Genomic DNA, 11903 nt, shown 5'->3' with positions numbered 1-11903 from the left:
TTTGTCACTGCTTCCTCTGTGCTGTGGTGTTTTACTCACCTAGACCACATACTGTAAGTCAAAACACAATTCTGAAAACAGATTAGGAAAAAATCATATCTGTTGATCCATCAATTGTAACATCATTTATTCACTGTTAAATGTGAACATTTTATTCTATCCCATCCATTTTAAAAGTATTGTTGCCAGATAGGGAAAGTATCATTTGAATAAACATATTCTGAAAAGCAGTCTGCAGCGGGTTTATGAAGAAACATTTTGAGGGTTCAGCAAAAAATGGTTTTGAATTGGAGATTAAATATTGATTTTATGCTTTGTTTAGTCTTTTAAAATTCACCATTTCACAAATCAGACTCAAATCTTGTAATATTCGAGTGTCTTTCATTTTTTAGTCCAGGTCAGATAGCTCAGGTAGCTCTTCTCTCACTAATTCATTATAACATGTTGAAGATGGTCATTTGACCAACCACTTGACCAAAAATCAACATGACACTCAAGTGACTAGTACTCAAAAAACAGTTGCATTTACCTATCATGCATTATGTACATTCATAGCATCTTATTAACGCGAAGGCAATAAAAAAAAAGAAAAACAAAAACTCTGATCTCTGCCTTTAATGAAGTTGTAATAATAAGACTTCAAATTCAACCCTTTTCCTAGAAATACTGCACAAAGCTGCCCGACTAGGGCATTTACCAAACTGTGCGTAGTGCACGCCACCCGCTTCCCTGCCACAACTCTTAACTCACTTGTGCCGCTCCAGCTTTCTCCAAAGCACTTCTCACTGTTTGATACACTAGCTCCTTCTCCTCAGACTAGATTGTGAGCTCCTAACCATTTTGTTCACTGCTGTATAGCCACTGCCTAAAGTAATACCTGGTACTCTGTAAACATTACTGAATAAATAAATAAAATAAAATAAAATAAAATAAAATAACTTAGGAATACATCTAACCAAAGAGTTAAAAGACCTCTAGAGGAAAACTACAAAACACTGCTGAAAGAAATCACAGATGGCACAAACAAATGGAAACACATTCCATGCTCATGGATGGGTAGAGTCAATAGCGAGAAAATGACCATACCACCAAAAGCAATAAAAAAATTCAGTGCAATCCCCATCAAAATACCACCATCATTCTTCACAGAATTAGAAAAATCAATTCTAAAATTCATAGGGAACCAAAAAAGAGCTTGTATAGCCAAAGCAAGACTAAGCAAAAAGAACAAACTGGAGACATCATACTACCTGATTTCAAACTATATTCTAAGGTCATAGACACCAAAACAGCCTGGTACTGGTATAAAAGTAGGCACATAGACCAATGGCACAGAATAGAGAACCCAGAAATAAACTCAAACACAGCCAATTCATCTTTGACAAAGCAAACAAAAACATAAAGTGGGGAAAGGACACCCTTTTCAACAAATGGTGCTGGGATAATTGGCTAGCCACATGTGGGAGAATGAAACTGGATCCTCATCTTTCACCTACTACTCAAGATGGATTAAGGACTTAAACCTAAGACTTGAAACTGTAAAAGTCCTAAAAGATAATATAAAAAAAATAAACAAAACAAAACCCTTCTAGGCAAGGATTTCATGTCCAAGAAGCCAAAAGCAAATGCAATAAAAATAAATAGCTGGGACCTAATTAAACTAAGAGCTTTTTCTGCACAGCAAAAGGAGCAGTCCGCAGAGTTAACAGATGACCCATAGAGTGGGAGAAAATCTGCACAATCTATACATTTCACCAACGACTAATATCCAGAATCTACAACAAACTCAAATCGGTAAGAAAAAAACAATCCAATCAAAAAATGGGCTAAGGACACGAATAGACAATTCTCAAAAGAAGATATACAAATGGCCAACAAACATATGAAAAAACGCTCAAGTTCACTAATGATCAGGGAGATGCAAATCATATCCATACTGCAAAACCACCTTACTCCTGCAAGAATGGCCATAATCAAGAAATCAAAATATAGTAGATGTTGGCATGGATGTGATGAACAGGGAAAACTTCTACACTGCTGGTGCAATGTAAACTAGTACAACTACTAAGGAAAGCAGTGTGAAGAGTCCTTAAAGAACTAAAAGTATAACTACCACTTGATCCAGCAATCCCACCACTGGGTATCTACCCAGAGGAAAATAAGTCATTATATGAAAAAGATACTTGCACATGTATATTTATAGCGGCACAATTCACAAAAGCAAAATTTTAGAACCAACCCAAATGCTCATCAATCAATGAGTGCATAAAGAAACTGTGGTATATGTATATGATGGAATACTACACAGCCATAAAAACAAATGAATTAACAGCATTTACAGTGACCTGGATGAGACTGGAGACTATTATTCCAAGTGAAGTAATTCAGGAATGGAAAACCAAACATCATATGTTCTCAATGATATGTGAGAGCTAAGTAATGAGGACGCAAAGGCATAAGAATGACACAGTGGACCTTGGGGACTTGGGGGGAAGAGTGGGAGGGGGGCGAGGGATTAAAGACTACAGATATGGTGCAGTGTATACTGCTCGGGTGATGGGTGTACCAAAATCTCACAAATCACCATTAAAGTACTCATGTAACCAAATACCACCTGTACCCCAACTTATGGAAAAATGAATAATAAATAAAAAAATAAAATACATGGATATATTTGTAACTGAAAAAATTAGTCAAAGTGAAATATATATGTGCAGTATTAAAACACATTTTACTCATAAAGTCAATCTGGTGATTCTGGGATCCACATAAAATCAATGCGTAAAAGTCAAGAGACACAGGGTATGTAGCATTCCCACATCACAGAAGCTTGTGGAAAATTTTGGGAGAGGCCATATGGTTCCTCCCCCATTTACAAGCAGAAATGTGGTTTAACTGCCTCCCAGACATATTATTATTAACCTTGTCATTTTTTTCCAACAACATAACAATCCTTTACATGGTAAAATCTGAATCTGTCCCATTAAACTTGGTTTTACGTTTTCTTTGTTCTAATTAGGGTTGAAGAATATCTTTCCCATTAGAATATACATATATAGGTGGGAAATGTTATATCCTTTCAATTAATAATAGCTCAATTAAATCATTAATCTGTTTCCCCAGAGCTCAGTCTTAGTGGTTATTTCCACTCCACAGTCAATCCCCTACCACCATATTCACCATAAAAATGATAGTCAAATTGAAAGTAATACATTACAGAATACGTGGACTACCTTGTAACACAGCTGCATTTTGTTGATAAGTTCATTTATTTGAATCTTCTCTTCCCATGTTTCTCAGTTTAATCTTTTGACATATAATCATTGCTAAAGAGCCCAAATGGATAACACTCGTTTTGATTTTATAATAATGTTCTGAAATAATTTATTTTCTAAGTACCTGGGAAAGGTATAATGCATATATGAAGTTCACTATCGACAATATAATCCTTGAAAGACATTCTCCTTTTAATGCATATATACTAAATACACATGGGATATTTATAAAATATTCTACATATTAGAAATGCAAAATGCAAACACAACAGTTAGCATATAAATCAGAGAGCTGAGTCAAAACTAGAAGTAATCTACCAGTGAAATGTGTCCTCACTGGTAGTTACTTATTCCATGTAGATAGTACAGACCTGCGTCAAATATTACGTACTGTGTTCCTCAGAACATGCAGTTGCCCAAGAGTCTTTAACATAAAATTCTATCCTTTCTTCCCCCACAGGATTAGCAGATAATCAAATGAGCATAACCGAAATAATTTACTACCTAAAGTTAGCTCCCCTCTATTTCTAGTTGTGTTTTTCCCTCTGTATCTTCACAGTGTCCTTTTTCTTCCTCAGTCACTGGGGAGGAAGCAATCCTTAAATATCTCTGATATTTCCTTTGCGCTCCCTTCACCTTGGACACATTTTCAGTCTCATATTCACGTGCATACACACGTTTTTAGTATCCTATTTAACACAGAGACACATACATCTCAACATCTATCTTTAATTGGTAATATTCAAATTTAATATTTATTTCCAAACATCATTACGAATAAGTCTTACACCACCCGCTTCCAATTCTCCATTTCCTCAACTGCTCACATCACTTATGTGAAACTGCACTCCCAAAGGGCACAAAGATGCTTACTCTCGGAAGTTGAAGGACTTGCTCTGTCCTTGCTTTTCTTTACCTTTTTGCAGCAGTGTCCCTGCTCATCAACTTTGCTTTCTATGCCCTGTCACTGTCTTGGCTGCCTTCCTCATTCTAAATTTGAAATGTCGAAATTCCCAAATGTCTGAAACTGACTCTCTTCTCTTTTGTATATTCCCTCCTTTGGTGATGCTACCCACTTATTTGGTACCATTCCCTTTGTTTGCAAATGACTCCCAAGTCTCTATCCCTAACTATGGCCTTCTAACTCCTTCCTTGATAGGAATGTCCCATGAGAAAATGAGAGTAAGCAAATTCTCTCACTCAGAATGTGCTCAGTCTAAACATTTTGTTCTTAGAATAAAGAAAGCCCTCTGATTACAATTTTTATATTTGTGGCATTTCTTTTCTTCCAGGTTACCTAAAATCAAAATTTTGGAACATATATGGTGGCCAACTAATTATCTTATTCACGTCTTTTGAAATAATCTATTACTTAATTTATCTTTATGTTCTTTTCCATTCCTCTCCATTTCTGTACTTTAGTTTCACCACCTTATGCCTATACTATTACCATGACTTTTTATTTAGTTTTCCCAAGGCTGTATCTCCCAACTCTATTTCCTCAAACACAATCGACATTTTTCATTTCATCATATAAATGGCCAACCTAAATTACTCTTTTCATTATGTCACTTTGCTTAATAACATTTTAAAATACAAACGCCACATTTTTATTATGGTATCCACTACCTTTCATCTAGTTTTACGGTAGTTTTCATTTCTATCTTCCCCTATACCCTTCCTCTCTGTACCCTGCCTCTTGCCCTAGTTCATGTGCATAGTTCTCCCTGCCAGAACTCTCTCCTTGTTATTGCTAAAATCCTTACTTATAGGCATCCTATCATTCCAAGTTTCTCTTAGCTTGTCAACTGTGATTCAGTGTCTCTTCAGCTCAATCCAGCTGAACGTCATTTCTCTCTCCTGTGCGCTTTGCTTACACCTAGCTCATATGTCTCACAAAGCATTTATTAGATGCTATTATTTACTGCCCTGATGTTTGAGGACTGGGATTCCCGTGTCCTCTCCTTCACTCCCTCCCCACATTAGATTGTACATTTCTTAAGGACAAGGTTAACATTTCATAACTTTCAAACCCTACTGCATTTAGCACAGTCTTATATAAAGCTGGAACTTGATAAAAAGTAAGTTGAATAAATTCATACTAAAAACAATTACATCCCCTACAATATAAGATGTACAGACCTATCATTGGTAATGACTCTCTTCTAACTCTAGAGTTTACAAAAAGCCAAGTAAAAGCAGGTGACTTTGTACTATGCAAATTTCCCATTCTTCACATTAACCATTTTTTAAAAATCCATAAGTTAATGCAGAATTTGGCTTAATTCCTACAGGAAGAACAAAGCAGTTTCATTTAATATCCCTCTAGTCTTTGAGAGTCAGCATTTTTTTGAAGCCCATTAGTGAGAGAGAAGACAGAGAAGACTGTTGTCTATTTAAAGTAACCTCCAAAGAAAGGTCAATTTATTTAAAACAAAACAAAACAAAAAAATTAAAACTAAAAAAAACTTAAAATGGCAATTTCAGTAAGGAGTTTTCCTATTATAGAAACATGTTTTAATGTATTATAAGGTTTAATTTTAGGACAATCAGCTCCAAAAATCAAGTTAAAAAAATTAAAATGGTAATGGTGTCATTTTGTAATAAACAGACTTCTCTAACTAGGTAGTCTGGTAAACGACAAGTTATTAAACATCTCTGATAAAGAGACAATATCAGAATCTAAAACTTATTTTGTGCCTGCTAATTTAGACATCTTTCATTATTTTAGTATTTGACCACTGGAATTCTTTGTATGTAAAAATGATACAAAAATACAATTAACAATTTCAAAGTAAATTATGTGGAAAATATGGCTTTCATATCATAGAAAAAAAATAAAGAAATTCATCATGGGACATATTGAAGAAATGGAATAGGTATTTTATTAAGAAAGAATATCCCACAGACAGCAAGCTTTTTAATATGACTGTAACAGAGGTTGCAGCTTCATACTTTACTTTGTATAATAGTGATCTGACATGAACATTGGTGAAACATTCACAGAGTCTCTCACATACAGCTACTGATTTTTACCCTCTTAGGGGTACTTAAAAAATAGAAGAAGATGCTTTAGAAGAAAATGTTTAGAAGCAAGTAGGAGTAAGATTAGATTACTGTGTAGGGGAGAAAACTAGAAAAGACAATGGAACTATTTAAATAGACTGGAGTTGAAGTCTGTTAGTTATGCGATCATATAGGCAGGTACCAGATTTATTAAGTTAAAAGCAGAGAAATAACAAAGAATGTTTTTTATGAACAAAGGTAATAAACAGATATGAACAAGATAAATGTTAAATGAATGTTTTAATTCAGATCAGATGTGTCATTGCTAATAAATCATTACACGGGTTATTGTTCAAAAAGGTCTCTTCATTTCAGAACAGAAATTTATATTACTATCTTGTCTGATCTTGGAAGCTAAGCAGGGTTGGTCCTGGTTAGTACTTGGATAAGAGAAATTTATATTACTGCCATGGTTTGTATTTTGTCACTGCTTCCTCTGTGCTGTGGTGTTTTACTCACCTAGACCACATACTGTAAGTCAAAACACAATTCTGAAAACAGATTAGGAAAAAATCATTATCTGTTGATCCATCAATTGTAACATCATTTATTCACTGTTAAATGTGAACATTTTATTCTATCCCATCCATTTTAAAAGTATTGTTGCCAGATAGGGAAAGTATCATTTGAATAAACATATTCTGAAAAGCAGTCTGCAGCGGGTTTATGAAGAAACATTTTGAGGGTTCAGCAAAAAATGGTTTTGAATTGGAGATTAAATATTGATTTTATGCTTTGTTTAGTCTTTTAAAATTCACCATTTCACAAATCAGACTCAAATCTTGTAATATTCGAGTGTCTTTCATTTTTTAGTCCAGGTCAGATAGCTCAGGTAGCTCTTCTCTCACTAATTCATTATAACATGTTGAAGATGGTCATTTGACCAACCACTTGACCAAAAATCAACATGACACTCAAGTGACTAGTACTCAAAAAACAGTTGCATTTACCTATCATGCATTATGTACATTCATAGCATCTTATTAACGCGAAGGCAATAAAAAAAAAGAAAAACAAAAACTCTGATCTCTGCCTTTAATGAAGTTGTAATAATAAGACTTCAAATTCAACCCTTTTCCTAGAAATACTGCACAAAGCTGCCCGACTAGGGCATTTACCAAACTGTGCGTAGTGCACGCCACCCGCTTCCCTGCCACAACTCTTAACTCACTTGTGCCGCTCCAGCTTTCTCCAAAGCACTTCTCACTGTTTGATACACTAGCTCCTTCTCCTCAGACTAGATTGTGAGCTCCTAACCATTTTGTTCACTGCTGTATAGCCACTGCCTAAAGTAATACCTGGTACTCTGTAAACATTACTGAATAAATAAATAAAATGACTATCATTATTTAAGTGTTCCTAATTTCTGGCTTGCTTTTCCTCTCTAAGATATGGCTGCATTTTTTTTTTTTTTTTCCATCAAGCTTTCTGTTATGCATTCCGTGGCCCGGGTTACAGTGTGATTCCATTTAGTTTTGACAGTGGGTGAGTTATTAAATTCTCAGCCCTTCCAGAGAATAGGGATCACAAAGGTATCTGTGGGTTGTTGTGAGAAATGAATGAAGTACTTAGCAGAGTGTTTGGCACACAATAGCAAGTGCACAATAAATTTTAGCTGTCATTGTTCTCACCATATGATTATTAAGTGATTTTCTTCTGTTGCAAACTGCTTATCAATTCTTGAAACATCTCATAGTTAATGTGATAGGGTTCAGAACAGCCACCCAAAGCATGGTTCCTTACAATACAGAGTATTTTAAGCTGAAAAAAAAACAAAACTGCAGAAGAAGGAAGGTCACTCTATGACCTTCTCCCTCCCTTCTCCAAGGTAGTAGGTGATAAGACCCTCATTAACACCTTGTCTCTGAATACACAGGGAAAAAAAGAAGAAGAACAAACAGGACTTTCTAAGTTCTTCCCAATTTATTACCATGAGATCATAACCTTTTGTCTTCTAATCAGACTTCTGCATGATGTCTATAAAAAATAATTTCCTGAGTCATCATTTCTGAAGGCTCCCATATCAGGTAAAATGTATATTAAATAAATCTGTATGCTTTTCTATTGTTAAATCTGTCTTTTGTTTGGGGTCTCAGCCATGAGCCTTAGGGTGCTCAAGATAAAGATACTTTTTTGCCCCTACAAATAAAACTCGGAGGCATTGAGATTCAGGGCTAATGTTGTAAGTGGATGAATCTCCTGAAAAGAAAAATAGCTACCTCCCACATAGGTCTCTTTCAGAGAGCATTCATCCTCCTCTTTTGTGCTCCCGGAGGACTGTATACACCTCTGTATAAGAATCACCACACTGTATTTGAATTAGATGATTGTGTTCAGTCTTGTCTGCTACACTGTGTGGTCCTTTAGGATACGAAATCTCTGTATCCTACCACAAAGCAGGAACTCTATAGATGAAGAATGCTTGCCCAATGGATGAGTTACTATAAAGAAATGAGACTGATCCCATTATTTGCACTCACATCACATGTGCACTTTCACTACTGTTTCAAAATTGCATTTCCCAATAGATGGTCTTGATGTGAAGAACAGGGTAGAAGATTTTAGTATTGGCGAGAGATGCAGAAGGTACATGAAAATAAAAGCACAATGTGTTGGAGTTCAGAGATGTGTTGCAAATAAAATGTGCTTAGAAGACCAAGACAAAACCAGTTCTTATTTTCTCATAAATGGTTACTCTATTTCAATAGAAGAGATCTAATTCACATCCATCTTTCTTTATGGAAGCATCATTACCCAGAGAAAAATTGTAATAAACGCATTCTTGATGAAGTTGAAAAGCACAGTTATTAGAAATGAGGGCTGTAGAATAGAAAAGAGGCATGCAGCTTGAGGTCTGACTCTATATGAGAATCAAAAAATAATAGGTATTTAATGCCACAGCCAAAAAAACCTTCAAGGAATTGATTTTAAAAATTATGCAAATACAAAGTATTTAGTAGTGCTAAAGCCTATGTTTAAGTGATAAAAATCTTATGTTGCTTTACACAGGCTAGAAGACAGCAAATCTAACTCTAGAAAAAGAAGCTTGAGGCTGGCAGATTTTACTGTTGAATTAAGCTGTTTAGTAGGTATCCAAAATAAGAGATCGAGAGAGACAGGAAGAAAGAAAGAAAGAAAGAAAAAAAAACAAAACACGCTTCTATGTCTTACACCTGTCACATGCTTTGAGTCTATCCCTCTCAAAGTGTTTCTCATTAGGAAAGTACTTACATTAGGCCTCAGCCTGGCTGCCAGATCGTAATACTTCTCGGCTGCTTCATTGAGGCTAGCCTGTCTGTAAAAGAAATAATAAAATAAAACTATATCATTTATTTTAGAATTACAATTAGGATCACTGTGCAGCAAAATAATGTTAATTTAAAAAAAAAATTCTGGTCACACCAAACAATAAATTGCCCAAGCAGAAAAAGACTTAAAAATTGAGGGTTTGCATTGCACTTGTTATTGTATTTAAGGCATTATAAATAGTATCTTAACATAATCCTATTCAGTGGGTGTTGTTATTTCACATTTACATATTAGGAATTAGAAAAGTTATCCTACTTTTCCATGCAAAACTAGGTCATATATTAGAGTGGTGGGGTTCTCCAGCATCAACATGAGACCCCAGAAAAATCTCAATTTTAAAAATAAATTGTCAAAATTAGTAATTACTGCTTTTGTTTTATGAGAACAGTAAAGATCTGCAGGACTTTCAAAATTCTACATCTGTCTAGAAAGATACTTTCTTTCCAGTATGGAGGGAACTTTTCACGGTGTGTAGTTAACAGAAAAAAATAAAAAGGCCAGATTATGTCTCCCCTTGGACTTCGGACACGAGGGTCAGCACATGACTTAACCTCAGCTAAATGGATGTTCTCGTTACTTAGAACTTTCATTCCTAAGTGACAGAAAGATGAAAGGACGGCCAGAACTCACTTGCAATCGTAGAAGCAATGGGACTATTTACTAGCCAGACTCTTCCTGGAAAGAACCGCTTTTGTATATCTCACTTCTGGGCCACTGAGGCTACCTTGTGTCCTGCCAATTTAAGCCTTCCAGCCTACAGTGAGTTCTGTAGCTCCCACAGCCTTCAAATAGCTACAGTCAGTTTCTATTGCTCACAGCCAAATCCTGTAAGTAGCGCAACTGACTTGTACAAATAAAATGTGCACTGAAATTTACAGATAGATTTATTCACTGTCTATTCCTGTGATTCACAGAAAAGACCTAGGTTCACCCAACTCATCAACCAGAAGCAGGGCTCTAAGGAAGTGCAGCCAGTCGTTCTTTAATATACAATATATTTTTTGATCATACCATGCTGCTTCAGAAGACCTTCTAAGATGGCAGGAAATAAGATCTAAGAAGCTTGTGGAGGTTGAGTTGGAATCTGGTGACAATATTTGAAGGGTACAGAAAAAATGCTACAGGAAAATGCCAAATTCAATTTCAGATGTTGTATATAGCATATCTATGATGTGACAATGATAGTAAATGGCTGGGGGTCCTGTAGTTAAAATGGAGTGGTGTTCTCTTGAAGCTGTGATATAAAGAAGCTATTGAGACAAGAAGATGACGGGACAAGGATGAAGAGAACACAAAAATTTACTTTCTCAATTAGAAAAACATATTCAAGTTTTAAAAGAGAAGGTTAACTAGCCTTATCTATAAAAGTGAATTTGCACTTGGTCAAGCCAAATACAAACTATAAAAACATACCCCATGCAACCATATAAATTATGGAAATAACTGAAGATAACATCTCTCTGGAGAGTAGGACATGTTTTTCTAATTTTTAAATGAAAAATAATTAAAAACACTGCTATTTTTTAATAGAGGTTTTAAAGAAAGTAAAAACCCTTGACCTAAGGCTCTACTGGACCCATGACATGTTACAATGTGCTGTTGCAATTTATATTCTCATAAATGTTAAGGCTCAATTTCAATATGTCAAGAGAAGTACTTTAGTTTGGTATGAAACAGTAAAAATTCCCTCACTAGGGTATTTAATAAAGGTTCCCTCCACCAAATTATAGAATCAATTTGGTACAGACTCATTTGGAAATCTGAACCAGAATTCATTAGGTCATGCCCTGGAAAGGTTTTCTCCAGAGGAAAATAAAAGGCATGCAGGTAGGAAATTGGAGCAACTTAATACTACAAAGAACTCAGTTCCTTTGAAGTGAGATCAACCGACAGATGCCCAACATGGAAAATATAGCTACCATTAATATTCATCTTTATGGACATTTAATCATGAGGTAGATAAGGATCAAAAGAGAAACTGGGGAATCCATCAGATAAAATGCCTTGAAAATAATAATAAACTCAATTTTTAAAAGGTTTTACTGCCCCCCAAAAATGGTTATTAGTTTTTAAAGTCTTCATATTATTCGGTGCTTTAGTTCTCAAAGGAAATATCTAGGTTAGAAAACTTAATTTCTTAAGCTAGAAGTAGAATTGATGAAATTCTGATGAGGTGGGGAAAAAAACCCACTAGGATTTATTATATATGTCATACAACTATGCAAATTAATTTTTACTCTAGGACCTTGCTTC

The 11903-nt window shown here is 35.1% G+C and overlaps 1 protein-coding gene across 2 annotated transcripts in view; it reads right to left on the bottom strand.

Annotated features, from left to right (window-relative positions):
* The window catches only part of TMTC2 (transmembrane and tetratricopeptide repeat containing 2), a 460161-nt gene that overhangs the window by 69635 nt on the left and 378623 nt on the right, over positions 1–11903 (bottom strand). For both annotated transcript variants that reach the window (XM_011934133.1, XM_011934134.1), the window contains exon 11: positions 9573–9636. In XM_011934133.1, the coding sequence (XP_011789523.1) occupies positions 9573–9636 (64 nt within the window). The remainder of the gene's footprint in view (positions 1–9572; positions 9637–11903) is intronic.

This window comes from Colobus angolensis, unplaced genomic scaffold, assembly GCF_000951035.1.
Source record: "Colobus angolensis palliatus isolate OR3802 unplaced genomic scaffold, Cang.pa_1.0 Scaffold131, whole genome shotgun sequence".
In the NCBI taxonomy this organism is placed as follows: domain Eukaryota; kingdom Metazoa; phylum Chordata; class Mammalia; order Primates; family Cercopithecidae; genus Colobus; species Colobus angolensis.
The sequence above is the reverse complement of the archived record's forward strand: the minus strand, read 5'-3'. Positions and strand labels throughout refer to the sequence as shown.